The following is a 19402-nucleotide window of genomic DNA, read 5'->3' on the forward strand; positions in this document are numbered from 1 at the left end:
TGGTATATCCATAAAATGGAAATCTATTTGTAAAAAAAAATTCTTTTTTAAGGAAGAGTGTGTCTACGTACTAATACAGAAAGATCTCCAAAATATGTTGTTAAACAAAACATACAAGGCACAACATGCATATTACATGCTATCTTTTGCATAAAAAGAGGAAAAATAAGGCCTTGATTTTTATTTGCTTATAACAGGAAGGATCATGTTTAGGGTAGTGGAACTGATAGAGTATAAAAATATCAGAGCACTTTTGCTATATGCTTATACTTAACTCTTTCTGGTTTTAATGCATGTGAATGTATTACCTACTTCAAAAATTACACCAAAAAAAGGACCTTTAAGTCTTTCTTCAAATTATTAGAAATTGTAATTCATAAATTCTGAATCAATGAGACAATATTTCTAAGTTTTCTAAGCAGCAGTTTTCTTTATAAAATGAAATTTAGCCCCTGTTTGAAATGAAGAAAATATTGCCAAGATTGAGGGGATGGAGGTTGTCTAAGAAGAAAGTAATCTCAAAACACCTTAGGCCCTAGCTTCAAGGATGGAATTACCTTCTACGTCTGACCACTTGAAGTTCAATTTACCTCTCACTGATATTCTTAATCCCAGGATAATGAGTATTTGGGACTTGTTTTCTACATCTATTCACTGGCAGGGAGTTTAATGCTCTATACAAGCATTTCTCCAATCTGATCCATTGACCAGAAGTACATGTTTAAAATGCATATTACTCATCCCCAGAATCAGAATATCTAGAGGTAAGATCCAGTAACCTACATTTTAAAAATATTTTTTAAAGGTTTTATTTATTTTTGAGAGAGTGCAAGCAGGGGAGGGGCAGAGAGAGAGGGACAGAGGGTCTGAAGTGGGCTCTGCACTGACAACAGAAAGCCCAGTGTGGGACTTGAACTCATGAACTGCGAGATCATGACCTGAGCCAAAGTTGGATGCTCAATTGACTGAGCCACCCAAGTGCTTCCAGTAATCTCCATTTTTAACAAGCTGCCTGGGTGATGCCCATGCAATCTAAAGTTTAAGAACTACTATTCACCATGAGTAAATGTTCAGATGTTTATTAATGCCTGTGAGCCACCCAGATAACCAAGCTATGGGAGCACAAACAAAGACACAGGAACCAGCTTGAAGGGTCTTCCCACTTGTTCAATCTGGCCTATTGATTTTTTTTTCATATTAGGCCATTTCAAGATAAAGAAATTCATCTACGTTGTCATCTAGTACTTTTATGGTATTATTGATTTATTTGTACTTATTCTGAGGTATATGAGATAGAGATCTAATTGTACCTTTTCCCAAATGGCTATCCAATTGTAGCAACACTGTTGTTTTTAAAAATCTATCTTTATTTAATAATGAGATACTACTTTCTTTTTTAATGTTTATTTATTTTTGAGAAAGAGTGTGAGCAGGGAAGGGGTAGAGAGAGGGAGATAGAAGATCTGAAGCAAGCTCTGGGCTGACAGCAGAGAGCCTGACGCAGGGCTTGAACTCAAAAACTGTGAGATGACCTGAGTGGAAGTCAGATGCTCAACGAACTGAGCCATCTAGGTGCTCCAAAATACCACTTTTAATCAAACTAAATTCTAAACACATTTACTTTTTCTGAAATTTCTGTTATTATTATATTTTTAACTTTAATTAAATCCAACTTAGTTAACATATAGTGTAATAATGGCTTGAGGAACAGAATCTAGTGATTCATTACTTACATATAATACCCAGTGCTCTGGAATTTCTTTTAAGTTCCACTGGTCTTCCTACTTATATGCCAAAATGATACAGTTCTAGTGACTGAAGTTTAGTGATATATTTTAAGACTTCATATATCTATCTAGTCCTTCATTGTTCTTCTTTTAACAGAGGTATATAGTTTATCTTGCTTGTTTCCTTTTTTCATATGAACTTTAAAATTAACTTGGCTAGTACCAAAAGTATATATTTCTATTTGGACCATGTTAAGATTATAAGTTAACCTAAGTATGTGGGTGTTGTATATAAGTGATGAATCATGGGAATCTACTCCCAAAGCCAAGAGCACACTGTATACTCTGTATGTTAGCTAACTTGACAATAAAGTATATTTAAAATAATAAAAATAAATAAATTAATTAAATAAATTAACCTAAGTAAAATTGACATGTTTATAATATTGACTCTTTGAATCAAAATGATGTTATGTCTTCTCATTTTTTTCAAGTCTACTTTTGCACCCTTCAGGAGTATTTTAAAGCTTGATATAAGTCTTATACATTTCTTAATAGTTTTATTCTGGTATTTTATCTTTGTTGGTATTGGGAAATGGAGTCTTTAGTTCCATTATATCTTGTAACTGGCTGTTATTTGCATATGAAAAATTGATTTCTGCATATTCAGTTGACCTTACTGAATTTTCCTGTTGTTTATGCTAAGTTTTTAAGTCAATTACTTTGAGTTTCCAAGTATATAATTATATCACCTGCAAACAGAAATGGTTTTATTACTTCCTTTTCAATTACTTTACCTCCACCTTTTTTTGTTTATGTCATTGTTTTGGCTAGTACCTCTAATGCAATATTGATTAGTAGTGGTGATCATTGTCTTGTTCCTGATTTTAGTTAGAATACATACTTGTATTTCTTTACTCAGTATGATGTGGCTGAGTTGGACATACCTGATCGTGTTACAGAAGTATCTACGGATTACTATTTATTACTTTTTTATAGTAAAGAACGGTGTCAAATTTTGTCAAAGGCCTTTTCTGTAGATACGGAGATGGTCATGTGCCCTATGAGATTACTTTCTTATCTCTTGATATAATCATATTTCAAAAATTCTATTTCATAGTTATTTAATCTTCTCAGAGTCTAAAATTAAAAGAATAAGGTAGCACGAATAGGCAGAGGATTTTTAGTGCAGTAAAACTACTCTTCATGATACTATATTGGTAGATACATGTCATTATAGCTTTGTCCAGAGATGTACAATACCGAGAATAAACTCTAATGTAATCTATTGACTTTAGGTGATTATGATGTATCAATGTAGGTTCATCAGTTATAACAAATGTACCACTCTGGTGGATGATGGGTGATGTTAGTAATAAAGGAGGTTATACATGTTTGGGGGGTAGGGATATATGGGAAATCTCTGGACATTCCCCTCAATTTTGCTGTGAACCTTAAACTACTCTAAAAAAATTCAAATCTTAATTTTAAGAGATATAAATTTCAAAGATTTATTCCAATTTATCATTTATCTTTTGACTTCTTGATTTCTTTTATCACATCAAATTTTTTCTCCTTATTTCTATTCATGTGATGATTTATAGTATTAGGTTTCCTAATATTAAGCCCATCCTGCATTCCTAAAATAAATCCACTTGTAATATATATTGTGTTCTTTTAACATACAATAAATAATTTTGGTTTTGGCATCAATACACATTTTGTTGTATTTTTTAAAATATTTATTTATTTATTTTGAGAGAAAGAGCATAAGCTAAAGAGGGGCAGAGAGAGACGGAGAGAGGGAGACAGTTCCAAGTAGGCTCGGCACTGTCAGCGCACAGGCAAATGCGGGGCTCAAACTCATGAAACCATGAGATCATGACTTGAGCTGAAACCAGAGTCAGACGCTCAACCAGCTGAGCAAGCCAGGAGCCCCCAGCATCGATACATATTAAGAGCGAGAAAACTTTCCTTCTTTTTCTATGCTCTGGAGTAGTTTAAATCACATTGATAATCTGTTCTTTAATGGTTTGATAGAATTCCTTTTGACACTCTCTGGGGCTGGTGTTTTTTGGAGCTAGCTCTCTGACAGTCTGTCACTTATGGAAATCGTTATAATTAGATTTTCTCTCTTTCGGTTTGCTTGAATGTTATTTTTCCTCCTTTATTTTTATTTTTTTAATTTTTAATTTTTTTGAGAGAAAGAAAAAATGTGTGAGTGGAGGAGAGGGGCAGAAGGAGAGGGTAAGAGAGAGAGAATCGCAAGTAGGTTCCAGGCTCAGTGCAGAGCATGATGCAGGGCTCAATCCCACCACCCTGGGATCATCCTTAGCAAATATCAAGAGTCGGGCAGGAGTGGGGGTGCGCCTGGGTGGCTCAGTTGGTTAAGCCTCCAACTTCGGCTCAGGTCATGATCTCATGGTTCAGGTGGTCGAGCCTCACATCAGGCTCTGTGCTAACAGCTCAGAGCCTGAAGCCTGATTCAGATTCTGAGTCTCCCTCTCTCTCTCTGTTCCTCCCCTGCTTGTGCTCTGTCTCTCTCTGTCTCAAAAATAAATAAACATTAAAAAAAAAAAGTCAGGGGCTCAACCGAATGAGCCACCCAATTGCCCCTATTCTTCCTCTTGTAAATCAGTGGCTTAATTCATTACTTTCCATTCTTCCTTTTTAATGATATAATAAGGCTAATCATTTTGATTTTCGAATGATATAAATGGATTACCTATTTTAAAAAACAAATTTTAAAAAATCAAGAGAAGCCAAATCAATACTAACATTAAATTTTGACTAGAAAAACATCATATGTGCTGACCTTCACATGGAAATACTGAAACTTTCATACTTTTCTTTAGCACTTACCTTGAAGGGAATCCAATTTTGCTTTAATTAGCATGCGTAACCTTGCCACTTCTTGCCTTTTCAGCTCATCAAGTTTTGTCCTCACATGGTGACTTACTAAATCCAATTCTTTGCTTAGCCTCCCACTCTGTTAACAAGATTAACAAATTAGCTTTATTTATTCATTCTATTTTTAGATCAGACACAATATGTTAAAATTAGGGTTACAATGAAGTAGTGATAAATACTTCTGACTAAGGTAAATTTGATATTACAATAAGAATTTCTTTCAGAGGACACCCAGTTTGTAACTGTCAAATCAAGATATCTAAAAACCATACAATATGAAAAGAGCCCAAATGTCCATCAACTGATGAATGGATAAAGAAGATGTGGCATAAATTCAAAATGTATGAAAGACCTAAATGTGAGCCAGAAAACCATCAAAATCCTACGGGAGAACAGCAGAAGTCTCTTTGACACGGGCTATAGCAATTTCTTACTAGACATGTCACCAAAGGCAAGGGAAACAAAAGCAAAAATGAACTACTGGGACTTCATCAAGATAAAAAGCTCTGCATAGCAAAGGAAACAATCAACAAAACTAAAAGGCAGCCTAAGGAATGGAAGAAGATATTTGCAAATGAAATATCTGATAAAGAGTTAGTATCCAAAATATACAAAGAATTTCTCAAACTCAACACCCAAAAACAAATAATCCAGTTAGGAAATGGGAAGAAGGCATGAACAGACATTTTTCCAAAGAAGATATCCAGATGGCTAACAGACACATGAAAAGATGCTCAACATTACTCATCAGTAGGGAAATGCAAATCAAAACTATAATGAGATACCACCTCATACCTGTCAGAATTGCTAAAATTAACAACACAGGAAACAACAGACATTGGTGAGGATATGGAGAAAGGGGACCCTCTTACAGTGTTTGTGGGAATGAAAACAGGTGCAGGCACTTTGGAAAACAGTATGGAAGTTCCTTAAAAACAGAAGAACCCCACAATGCAGCAATTGTATTACTAGGTATTTATCCAAAGGGGCACATGTACCCTGATGTTTATAGCAGCATTATCAACAATAGCCTAATTATGGAAATAACTCATGTCCATCAACTGATGAATGGATAAAGAAAGTGTGATTTATATATACAATAGGATATTACTCAGCCAGAAAGAATGAAGGGTTGCCATTTGCAACAGTGTGGATAGAGCTAAAGAATATTATGCTAAGTGAAATAAATCAGTCAGAGAAAGACAAATACTTTATGATTTCACTCATATGCGGAATTTAAGAAACAAAACAGATGAACATGGGGGAAAAAAGAGGCAAATCAGGAAACAGACTGTTAACCACAGAGAACAAACTGAGGGTTGCTGGAGAGAAGCAGAGTGGGTGGATGGGTTAAATAGGTGATGGGGATTAAGGAGGGCACTTGTGATGAGCACTGGGTGTTCTAAGTGATGAATCACAAAGTTCTATACCTGAAACTAGTATTACACTGTATGTTAAATAAAAATTTGGAGAAAGAAAGAAAAGATAAAAATAAAAACCATATAATTTAAAGCATAGTTAAAGCAAAAAGGAGAAACTCAAAAAGTGACTTGAATTATAAAATGGTACAGCCACTTTATAAAACAACTTGGCAGTTCCTCAAAAAGTTAAACATGGAATTATCATATGACCCAGCAAATCCATTCGTAGGTATATATCTAAAGAATTGAAACATATGTTCACATAAAAACTTGCACCTGAATGTTCATAGCATCATTATTTATACTAGCATAAAAAGTAGAAATAACATTGTTCAGCCATAAAAAAGAAATGAATGTGCCCATATAAGCTACAATACAACGAACCTTGAAAACACTATGCTTAAGTCAAAGAAACCAGACACATAAAGGCCACAGAATGTATAATTCCATTTATGTGGAATGTCCAAAATAGACAAATCCATAGAGATAGAAAGTAGATTAATGGTTGTCAAGGGTGGAGAAGAGTGAGGAAAAGAGGAGTGATGGCTTAATGGACACAGAGTTTCTTTTGAGGGGAAATGAAATTGTTTAAAAGGAGATATCCGCAATGGTTGCATCTAGATATACTAAAACTCACTGAATTATATGCTTTCAAAGGGAGAGTTTTAAGGTATGTGAATCATATTTCAATAAAGTAATTTTTTAAAGTAACACAGCCACATTAAGCTTTAGTAATTCCATTTATCAGTAACTTTTCAAAATTCATCTCTTTTATGTTGTGTCCTTTGGTCACTTTTCTCATAGATGAGTAATTAGATACATGTTCCAAATTTAAGAAACAAAATAGCTAGTGGTTTACTTTCTCTTGTTTATAAATGCATTTGCAATCACAAACTGCAAATCTAACTAGCAATCAGGCAGACAAACCTTTTAGGACTGAATCAATGGGGCCTGAGAGGAAGAATTTAAAAAAAATGAACCCCCATCCCCCACAAGGAAGACCAAGAAAGAATGTTTAGAAAGTAAAGAAAACTAAGAGAATATGCTGTTACAGAACAAAAAGCAGTAAACTCAGGGAGAGACGGTCATCATTATTACATAAAACAGTGGTTCTCAAAGTACAGTCCCCAAGGGACATCAGCGCCAACTGGGAACTTTTCAGATGCAAGCTCTAGACTTACTGAAACAGAAAGCCTATAGGTGGGGCCCAGAAATTTGTGTTTTAAGCCCTAAAATCTGAGAACCATTGAGATAAAACACAGGAGTCCGCTAAGAAAGGGAATAAAAAGTGTTCACTGGATTTGACAATTAAGAAATAACTGACATCCTTCATGAAAGTATATTCGGTGGAGGGATGTGGGCAAAGCCATGATCTTTCCAGTTAGCAATATTTGGGAAGAAATGTAGTATGATTCCCCTTTCAAAATACTTGGCTGAAAAGCAAAGGACAAATTCTAACTTTTTTCACCCATTTTCTCCTGAGAAAAGAGTCTTTGATGAGTTATTTATAATGATTCTGTTGGCTTGAGTTTTATTGTTGATTTTAATTCTTACATCTTTTTCATTGAATAACTATTTAACTTTTCATTTTGTCTCTCTCTGCCCCAATAGAGACTAGGAGCTGACTATGGAAAGAAGGCAGTTACAAAAGTATTGGGGCACCTGGCTGGTTCAGTCAGTAGAGTATAAGACTCCTGATCTCAGGGTCGTGAGTTCAAGCCCCACATAGGGCATGGAGCATACTTAAAAAAGAGTATTCCCTATACCAAACCAGGATCGTCTCTCTCTTGTATTTCCCATTATCCACCTTTTCTGTTACCCACAAAAAAATGTTCTTATCCCTACCTGAAGTAGATAAGAGACATTGAAAGTTCTACATTAAATATTAGTCACCCCAGGAAATTAGCTCCAAAGGGCAAATTAATTCTTCAAAGGAAACACAAGATTGTTCTCAAGACAACTCAGGGAAATAATTGGCATGATGCTACTACCTCTATCGGGAAGAATGATTTCCCCCTTCTCCCAGCACTTCATACTGAATTATGTGTCCATGCTCTACATCTCCAAAACATATTACACTCCTATCATATATTTATTCTTTTTCTTGATACTATTTATTCAGATTAAATTATAGTTTCTTGAAGAGCCTGGAAAGAGTCTCATCTTTGTATTTCTAGTACTTAAGTCAGTGTCTGGGATGCACTAATGTCTGTTAAATAATTACTTAATTACATTTACCTTTATTTCCTCTATGTCTGCTTTCTGTAGTTTTTCTCTGAAATGATTATCTGTTTCCAGCACATCAATCACTTGCTTAAGATATTCGTCATAATAAAGTCCAGTATCCTTCAAATTAAGAAACAAACAATAATGTTTCTGAAAGCTTTTTCTTCCCTGCATCTAAAGATCACAATCCTAAAAAAAATTAAAAAAAAAAGTCTAACAAAATGGCATTGAGATGTATCTACTTTGATAGCTTGGACAAAGTTAAAAAGTTTTACTTCTAAAATGACAAATTTTATATGAGAACCAATATGATGTTTTATTGTTACATAAAGTATATTTTCTATACAGCTTAGACAATGAAGATTTAACCAATATTAGTTGGTTTTACCTCATTGTCACCTGTCTTTCCTCATTGCTATCTCTCCTTTGAATATAATACAATGTTTTCTTGGCTGGTGAGCTCTACACGGAAATATATTATGACTGGCGCCTGGGTGGCTCTGACTTTGGCTCAGGTAATGATCTCATAGTTCATGAGTTCGAGCCTCGAATTCAGGCCTGCTTCAGACCGTCTGTGTCCCTCTCTCTCTCTGCCCCTCCCCTGCTGCTTCTCTCTCTCTCAAAATAAATAAATAAACTTAAAAATTTTTATGTAGTTCATATTTAACATATGAACTACATAAATAAACATTGTCTAATATTAAACAACATATGCTTATCCAATACTCTTTTGATGCCATTTCAGACATAGTTCCTAAATGTACAACTTTATAAGTAATAAATATTAGCAGCATTTAGTTAAAATTCTTCCCACGAGGTTATATTTATCATTTCACTTACTGGTGGTTCTATCTTTGCACTGTCCACAGGTTGAGTATTTTTCACTTTTGTCTTGTCTATGTCTATAGGCACAGCTTCAAGAGCAGTAAGTAGACAGGTAACCAAGAGAAAATAATATTGTAGTAAGACGGTCCTCCACCTCATCTGAAATAAAGGTAGAATTTTAGATAGAAAGGTCCTAAAAAGACGTCTTCAAACTATATATGCATGCATTCCCAATGCCCTGTTAATAATATATCCAATTTCAAGAAATTTAATACAACCAAATAATTCTAGAAAGAGTTTAAAAAATGGGTTATAAGTTATCCAAAATAATGCTTTAAACATCACTAAAGAAAATTAGGGGAGAAATGCTTTTCAACTAAAATTAAAAAGACAAGTAATCAAAACTTTAAACTGCTTATAGTATAAGAAATCATTTAGTTAATTATAAAACCTTCAAATAAAGATGATAATAAGGTTCTGAAAGTCTTAAAAAGCAAATAGCCCAAATTTAAGAAAGGGAGAAGTAAGGAAAAACTGTATTTTTTAAATCAAAGTAAGAGGGAGTCAAAATTGTTTCTAAATATATCTAATTTAGCTTCAATCTAATTTTTAAAATAAGTGACTCTATAAATATAAGTTGATTAATACAGACAACTAGCTAAAATATTTTCTTAACCTTATGCGCATATTTTATCATAGCCTGTAATCATTTGCTAAAAATTCTTTTTGGTCAATAATCTCTTAAGTAAATAGATCAATAAAATATCAAGCTTGAAACAAAAGAGAAGCCACTATTAATACTCCACAATATTATTCAAATTTTGTTTATCCAAACAGTTTATACTCCATAAGGATCTTAGTAGCTCTGGAGGATCTACTACATGAATGAGAATGAATAAAAATCAGATATTTAATTGATTTTATACATACAGACTCTAGTTACGATCCAAGTTAAAAATAATGGTCTGACCATCAGTGTAGAATATGCATTATTTAACTCAGAATATCCCAAACTCAGCTGACCATGGACCTTTTTTAAAAATCATATCTTTTTACAAAGAACACGATTTGGAGAAGAGTACACTGCCTCTCATTTTTGCCACCAAACTAGATAGTAGATAAGGCAGTGACTCATTTTACAGATGAAAATTTTAAATAAAATAATTAATTCATGGAACATTGTCTTGCATTAACAAAATCACCAGAACTCACATTTTACTGCTATTTCTAATATATCAAAAATTTTTAGCATCTTTATTGACATATAATTCAGATGCCATAGAATTCACCCATTTAAGGTACAGGGTTTGTCTATTCTGTAAAGATACTACTCTACGTTTAGGTCTCAAACCTGAAGAATCAAATTCCGTGGGAGCTTGATTCTCAAGCTCTACCCAACACCTCTGGAATCAGAATCTCTGGGGTGGGGTCCAGAATCTTTTTTAACAAACTTTCCAGGTAATTCCTAGGTACGTATGCTCAAACCCAAGACTGATTCTTCTCTAGGAGACTAGTTCGTCAACATGATCATTGTGAGTTAATGTTTTTCAGGATGAAATGTTTGGGAATGTTGACTCAATGAAGTTAAATAAGTTTTTGAATTTGTAAGACTTTCAGAACTTGTGATGGCTTACTACGCACTATGAATCTGTAACAGAAGGATGCTTTGTTTCTCCACAGAATATGTTCCCATCACGAGTCAATGCTCTTCTCACAATTATTTTTTTTATGACAAACAAGGTTTATTTCTCATTCATGCTTCATGTCCACTACAGGTGTATGCTTTGTTTGTTTGTTTTTGAGATATAATTTACATGCCACAAAACTTACTCTTTTAAATTATACAATTCAGAGGTTCATAGTACATTCACACGGTTGTACAATTATCACCACTGTCTCTTTTTGGGAACACTTTCATCATTCCAAAAAGAACCCTGTACCTACTAGCAGTCACTCCACTTTCCCCCATTTTCCCAGCACCTGGCAACCATTGACCTATAATTCAGTCCATATAGATTTTCCTATTCTGGGCAGTTCACATATATGGAATCACAAAATGTGTGGCCTTTCCATCTCGCTTTTTTCATTTAGCACTATATTTTCAAGGTCCAATCACGTTGTAACATGAATCAGTACTTCATTCTTTCATATAGCTTTTGTATATACCATATTTTTTTTTATCAATTCATGAGCTGATAGAAATTTGGGTTGTTTCTACTCTTTTTGGCTAGTTTGAATAATGCTACTATGAACATGTGTGTCCAAGTTATTGTGTTAACATTTCCAACTCTTTTGGTTATATATCAAGAAATGGAATTTCTGGGTCAATTTGGTGTTTTTATGTTTAAATTTATGAGGAACTGCTACATTATTTTCCATAGCACCACTTTACATTCCCACCAGCAATATATGAGGCTTTCAATTTTTCCATATCCCCACCAACACGTTATTGTCTGTCTTTTTTATTATAGCCAACCTCTAGGTGTGAAGGGGTGTCTCACTTTGATTTTGATTACCATTTCATTGGCTAATAATATTAAGCATCTTTTCATGTATTTATTAGCTATATCTGTACCTTTTTTAAAAAATTAAGTATCATTGTGTTTGTTTTTTAAAAACTTCTGAATTGAACCTTCTGTTACCTTTGCAAGGCCCATGGGCTGGCCAAATGACCATTTAAAAGGATGAAAGTTTTGGGACACCTGGGTGGCTCACTAGGTTGAACATCTGACTTTGGCTCAGGTTATGATCTCACAGTTTGTGGGTTCCAGCCCTGCATCAGGCTCTGAACTGACAGCTCAGAACCTAGAGCCTGCTTCAGATTCTGTGTCTCCTTCTCTCTCCTGCTCCTTCACTCACACTCTGTTTCTCTCTCAAAAATAAATAAACATTTTAAAAAAAAAAAAGCATAATAGTTTTAAGTGCAGTCATGGCTGAAAAGCCCAAATTATGACTTAAACTGCTCAAGCCAATTTTGATGTCTTCTATACAACTTCCTGAGCTGAATCAGGTCTCCATGGCTCCTAATGTGATATATATATATAGTTGGAAAATGAATAAGCAGTAAAATTATTTGAATAGACTTTCTATAATGTGCACACAGAAAGTCAGATGAGTGGTATACCTCTGTGACTTCATTTTGCAGCCTCATCAGGGACTGTGACTATCCCTTGAGATGGCAACCCAGAGTTTAGAAGAATCTTTCATGTAGACTCCCCCACTCCACCTTGCAGTACCTCCAGTGTCCCTTCGACTCTCCTGCTTCTATCATACAGCACACACACAGGGCAATTAATAAGCAATTCTGTTTCAGCAACTGGCAGCTATGTCACATATTTTGAAATGTGCTCTTTTTAAAAATAGCATCCACCTTTACACAAGAGAAGCCTGAGATTAATAAAAATAAATTATAGTTATTGAACCTTGGAAGTGGACTCCCTTTTAGTTTGTCTCTTCCTCACTGTCCTGTCATATCTGCCATAAATAAGAAGGCAAATCAAGAGAGGAATATGTTTGTACACATGAATGTTTATATCTGTGTGTACATATGTGTGTGTGTGCACACAGACATCGCAGCATCTCAAAGTGATAAAATAAGAAGTCCCTGCGTATCTACCCTAAAATATTAACTAACTTTATGGCTTATTAACTTTTAATTGGGTCCCAGACTCATTACAAATAACAATATAGAAACCACCAATTGAGTGTTTACTATGTACCAAGCAGTATCTAAACTTTTTTTTATATTATGTAATTAATTCTTAAAAAGACCCTGTGAAATAAATATTATCCCCATTTTAAAGTATAGGAAACTGAGACATAGCAGTTTAAAAACCTGATCTGGGTCAGACAGGAATAAGTCACATAGCCAGAGTCTGGGCCTATGACTGTTTTTAAGCAGTGGTTCTCAAAGTGTGATCCCTGAGCCAGCAGCACCAGTATCACCTGAAAGTGTGTTAGACATGCAAATTATCGGGGCACCGGAGTGGTGTCAGTCCCTTAAGTGTTCCACACAGCTCAGTTCGAGTTCAAGCCCTGCAGCGCAGAGCCTATTTTGGATCCTCTGTCCCCTTCTCTCTTTGCCCCTCCCCGGCTCACTCTCTCTTTCAAAAATAAATAAACTTATTTGTTTTAAAAAGAAAGAAATGAAATTATCAAGGCTTCCAATTGGAGAATCTTTGGGGTGGGGGGGCACGATCTCAGCAAGCCCTATAGAGGATCCTGATACATGCTAACATCTGAAAACATAATGCCTCCCTTTGCCCTATCATTCACGAACCTCCTCTGCAAAGAAAGAGAATTGCTTATCTGAAAAGTAAATTTACATCCTCGAGAAACAGAGAAATGGGTGTTATATCCAAGAACAGTAAGGCAAAGTTATATTTGGGTCTATATTCTAATTTCAGCTACACCACTCACTTGCTGTAAGATCATAGGTCAATTAACTTTCTCTGATTTTTTAAAAGGGAATTTAACTAGACCTCAGTACTCTTTACGCTCTTAAATTCTATTACCACTTTTTTCTTTTTCTGTTACATTATCAAAAATGCTAGTAAAATTGCTTCCACTCACACCAATTGTATGAAATAACTAAGTTGTATGATTTATAAATCCCTTTAAACTAAATATTACTTATTCAGCCAATTTCAAATTATATTGGTAGAGCTGGTAGAAGATCTGGGTGCTGGGATACAGAGAAAACAAAAACCAACTACCAAAAAAACTTCCTGTCTACAAATAATAAAAATGAGGTAAAGCCAGAAACATTTCACTCTTTGGATACAGAGGGCCCTCTCCTCAAACTTACACCTTGCTTCTGGAGGAGAAAGCTCCTCCTTGATTCCAGGTTTAGCTATCACCAGATTTGTATTTCAATCAACCTGGATTTATTTTTACTTTTGCAGGAAGGAGGTAATTAACTGTGACTATTTCAAAACCTAAAGCAGTTTTACTTTTTGATAATTTTAAAGGACAAAAGACTAAAAATTCAAGGAGAAACTTGTTTGTTTTCAAATCAAACACAACAGAAATGATTAAAAATAAGTACAGCCAGATGTAAAAAGACACATACTATATGATTCTACTTGTATCTAATAAATAGAATACATCTAATATCCAATAAGCAAATCCATGGAGAGAGAAAGTAGATTAACGATGTTTAGGACTACTGGTGGGCAGAGGCAGGAACATGAAATGACCACTAACGGGTATAGGGTTCCTTTCAGGGGTAATAAAAATGTTCTAAAATTAGACAGTAATGATGGTTGTACAGCTTGTGACTATACTAAAAATTGTACACTTTTTAAAAAGTGTGAATTTTATGATATATGAATTAATTTTCAATTTTTAAAACAGTCATGAAAATCCGAACAAAAAATCTGAGCCTATAAGAATGTAAACATAAGAAAAATGACAAATACAATTTATAAACCATCATTAACTTGTAGAAGAATAAACTAGCCATTCACTTTTTACAATTATCCAATTTTTATATTCTTAGTGATTTTTGTCTGCTTAAACTATCCATTACTAGAAAGTAAGTAAAAATCTTGCAGGATGATTTTGGATTTATCTGCTTTCCTTATAATTCTGCTGTTTTATTTCAATATTTTCAGCCTATGAGGTTATGTTATTGAATGTACACAAATTGAAGATTTTCTAACTTTCTGGTGGATTCAATCTTTTATTACATTTGAGTGACCTTTTATATCACAATTTGCCTTAAGTCTATTTTATCTGGTAGTAATATAGCTAAAGTAGTTTTCGTTTGATTAGTGTGTGGAGACACACACCCACATACAGATAAACACACACATACACACTTTTTAATCCAGCCTAATGATCTTTGTCTTCTAACTGGAGTATTTTCTCTGTTTATACTTAATCAAATTACTGATAATGTATTTAATCAGTTTCAAAATGCACAATTTTCTGAGTTTAACATCTCAGAAATCAGACAGTGTTTTCAGTTAATGGAATATTAAAATCATGATTCACTAAGTGGCAATAGCAACAGAATCTCTACCATCTGCACATGAACCTTATTATAGCTATTCCTACTCCATTTCTAAGGATTGAGTTCTTGCATTGTTGGTACTTCACAAATTGAGCTTAATCATCATTTTAAATGTAATTTAAAATCACCATTTAAATCACTATTCCCTTCAAAAAAGATTAAAGTACAATTTGGCATTGAAATAGAGTTATCTTGGGATGCTTGAGTGGCTCAGTCAGTTAAGCGTCTGACTTTAGCATCTTGCAGTGCGTAGGTTCAAGCCCCACATCGGACTCTGTGCTGACAGCTCAGAGCCTGGAGCCTGCTTCAGATTCTGTGTCTCCCTCTTTCTCTGCCCCTATTCCACCTGTGTTCTCTCTCTCTCTCTCTCAAAAATAAATAGACATTAAAAAAATTTTTTTTAAAGAAATAGAGTTACTTTGTAAACATAGAAATGAAGTAGTTGATATTAGTGAAGCAAATGTTTTCTGTTAACGGAATAACAGCAACTTTACACTTTCTTGTAAAGGAACAAGTAAATGCTTTACCTGACTTTAGACAGGAAGATAGTCTCAAGTAGACAAAACTGGATTATGCTTTGTTACTGAGATCCAACAAGATTACCCACGAGTAGCCACACAATGCAAATGATGACAATAGAAACTAGCAGTGCCTCCAAAAATTTTTTTAAATTACAGTAAAACCTTGGATTGCGGGGCACCTGGGTGGCTCAGTCGGTTAAGTCTCTGGCTTCGGCTCAGGTCAGATCTCACGTTCGTGGGTTCGAGCCCCGCCTCAGGCTCTGTGCTGACAGCTAGCTCAGAGCCTGGAGCCTGCTTCCGGTTCTGTGTCTCCTTCTCTCTCTGCCCCTCCCCCCCTCATGCTCTCTCTCTGTATCAAAAATAAATAAAACATTTAAAAAAAAATTAAAAAAAAAAAAAAACCTTGGATTGCAAGTGACTTGTTACGTGAGTGTTCCAGAAGACTAACAAACATTTCTAATAAATTTTAATCTGACAAACAAGTGATGTCTTACATGACACCGAATGTCACATGATCACAACAGAGCTGATGGTTCTTGAAATTCATGTTGATATACAAATGCTTTGGATTACAAACATGTTTCCAGAATGAATTATTCTCACAAACCAAGGTTTTCCTGTATATGGAATATGAGACTTTTTTGATGATTTCATGCATCATAAGGACAAATGTCAATTTATTAGAAACTTCCTACTAATACTGAACAGAAGCTCCATCATTTCTGTGAAATTTGAGGGGAAAACAAAGCTGAATTTAGTCAATAGGAAATGCTGACAAAATCCCGATGTTCTTTTCTTTAACCTGCCTGAAAATGGTGCACCAGTGCTGAAGGTGCTAATGAGGCTGAGATCCTGAGAACCAGTTAGAAAACAGCATATCATGGTAACACTATTCATAAATGCCTATCCCCAAAGTTACTGCCATATTAAATTTAAATTTTAAATTTCCCAAAAATGTTATTGTATGCATAAAAGGGTGGGTAGTGGGGGAGAGCAGGGAATGGATGATGGTTGAGCGAAAGAAAGGCTAGCTAAATCTGGTTTGAATGTCCAAGAATCCTCTATAACCTGCTAGTGTATTAGTCTGGTCATTGATACATTGTGAGGCCATGTATCTGAATATTTAAAGAATAGGATGCCCGAAAAGTAACACAACTTCATGTTATTCTTGATGCCATGTCTAGACCATTGCAATCTTCAGTGTTTCCATCAAAAACCACTGAAGAAGGAGTATCTTAAAACTTTCTGTTGTCACCTTCAAGAAAGCACTGGCATTAAAGCTTGCCGAATGAGTGTCAGAAGCTTGGAAGAAAATTCCAAGCAAAGGGGCTTGAAGAACTTCCCAGAAGAAAATCACCCTCACTCTCCATAGAGGAAAGAACAATGTTATATAGAAAGCGAGCTGTTGACAAGTCTGAATCAAGAAAGTGTTTCATAAGAATCAGATTATGAATATGCAAAAGTGTTAAGAATACTTTAACCAATTTCTTCATGTATACCCAAAAGTGACGTCAGAAAAATATCTGTCTGGATGAATCTAAAAATGCATACAAAATGAAATTGTAAGTGACAAAGCATAGTGTAATAGTTTAATTGCCAGTATTTTTTCTATATGAAATATTCTGATGTGTCTTAATATCAATGAAGTCTTAGGGTCAATAAAATACCTTATCATAGATTTTAAATCTACCATCTTCTTTTGGACTTTCTGTTTATCCTGCCTCTTTTAATTATTTACTTCCTCTCCTTTCTTGCCTTTTTTGTTGTATTTTATTAGTGGAGGATTTAAGAAATACTTTTCTCATGGGGCAGCTGGGTGGCTCAGTCAGTTAAGTACCCCCCTCTTGATTTCAGCTCAGTCACAGGATCAAGTCCTGTGTTGACCTCTGTGCTGAGCCCACTTCAGATCCTCTGTCCCTCTCTCTCTGCCCCTCCCCTGCTTGCACTCTCTCTCTCTCTCTCTCTCTCTCAAAAATAAAAATTAACATTAAAATATTTTTTAAATAGAGGTGCCTGGGTGGCTCAGTTAAGTGTCTCACTTCAGCTCAAGTCATGATCTCGCAGTTCATGAGTTCAAGTCCCAGGGCAGGCTCTGTGCTGACAGCTCAGAACCTGGAGCCTGCTTCATATTCTGTGTCTACCTCTCTCTCTGTTCCTCCACTGCTCGTGCTCTGTCTCTCTCTCAAAAATAAATAAAGATTAAAAACAATTTTTTTAAATAGAAAAACTTTTCTCCCTTTAACAGTTTCTAATCTTTTAGTATTTATTCCAGAAATAATTAGGACAATTAACTTACTAATGTCCTTAGTAATAAAAACATTCACTTCTTTAAAAAATTTTTTTTTAATTCCAGTATAATTAACATACCATGTTTTATTCGTCTCAGGAGTACAGTGTATTGATTCAATAGTTCTATGCATTGCTCAGTGCACATCCTGATAAGTGTACTCTTTTTTTTTTTTGACATTCCATATATTTATTTGTTAATAAAATAGGATCATGTTATATAAATCAGTCTGTAAAGTCTGTAATCTATTTTGCTTACCTATGCATTTTTCTCAATAACAATAGAACTATGTCATTATTTTAATAAACTTATAGTGTATATTGAGATAGATGACTAATTTATTTAACTAGTCTTCTTATCTTCAGCTGCGTATGTTATTTTCTTTCTTTTTTTTTAATTTAAAAATTTGTCATTACTACCCAAAGCAATCTACACATTCAATGCAATCCCCATCAAAATTGCACCAACATTCTTCTCAAAGCTAGAACAAACTATCCTCAAATTCATATGGAACCACAAAAGACCCCGTTTAGCCAAAGTTATATTGAAGAAGAAAACCAAAACGGGAGGCATCACAATCCCAGACTTTAGCCTCTACTACAAAGCTGTCATCATCAAGACAGTATGGTATTGGCACAAAAACAGACACATAGACCAATAGAATAGAATAGAGAACCCAGAACTAGGCCCACAAATGTATGGCCAATTAATTTTTGACAAAGTAGGGAAGAGTATGCGATGGAAAAAAGACTGCCTCTTTAGCAGGTGGTGCTGGGAGAACTGGACAGCAACATGCAGAAGAATGAAACCAGACCACTCTCTTACACCGTACACAAAAATCAACTCAAAGTGGCTGAAGGACCTGATAAGTGTACTCTTAATCCTCTTCACCTACTTCCCTCATCCCCACACCCACCTCCCCTCTGGTAACCACCAGTTTGTCCTCTACAGTTAAGAGTCTGTTCTTCTGTTTATCTTTCTTTCCTGTTAAAAAAAGGACTTCTTCTGTCTTTGACGGAATGTATTAAATAAGCAAACACCCCCAACAAGCAAAACAAGTACTACAATGTAAAAATATTACAAAAAAAGAATACCCTCTCACGTGCATAAATGAAAGATTGCACACAAAGAACTCACATCTTTTCAAGCTTCAATAGTAAATATTCTGCTACTATGTGTTAAATACAGCATGGTTTGCCCAAGCTAAGATGAAACCACATCGTGAATCAATAAGCATTTTGCATTTTCTTTCATCATCTACTCAAAGTCATGCCTACTGCACCTCTAAACATTTCATTAAATCCAATGATACAGCAAACACTCCCAAAATAAACTTAGATTGTATTGCAGTTTCACTTAACAGTATATACATGCTGGGGTTTTTTTCCCCTAGGAAGTGCGTCTTGGGTTTTTCCCTTATTATTTTCTTTACTTTTTTTTTTCTCTTCTTTTATTTTGGTGGTGGGGGT

At 34.8% G+C, this 19402-nt stretch overlaps 1 protein-coding gene across 2 annotated transcripts in view; it reads right to left on the minus strand.

Annotated features, from left to right (window-relative positions):
• Positions 1–19402, minus strand: part of NUCB2 (nucleobindin 2) — a 40656-nt gene that overhangs the window by 11418 nt on the left and 9836 nt on the right. For both annotated transcript variants that reach the window (XM_029957187.1, XM_029957188.1), the window contains 3 exons: positions 9125–9268; positions 8297–8404; positions 4590–4716 (listed from right to left, as the gene is read on the minus strand). In XM_029957187.1, coding sequence (XP_029813047.1) covers positions 4590–4716; positions 8297–8404; positions 9125–9268 — 379 coding nt within the window. The remainder of the gene's footprint in view (positions 1–4589; positions 4717–8296; positions 8405–9124; positions 9269–19402) is intronic.

The sequence above is a fragment of the Suricata suricatta genome, chromosome 11, assembly GCF_006229205.1.
Source record: "Suricata suricatta isolate VVHF042 chromosome 11, meerkat_22Aug2017_6uvM2_HiC, whole genome shotgun sequence".
NCBI classification, from domain to species: Eukaryota; Metazoa; Chordata; class Mammalia; order Carnivora; family Herpestidae; genus Suricata; species Suricata suricatta.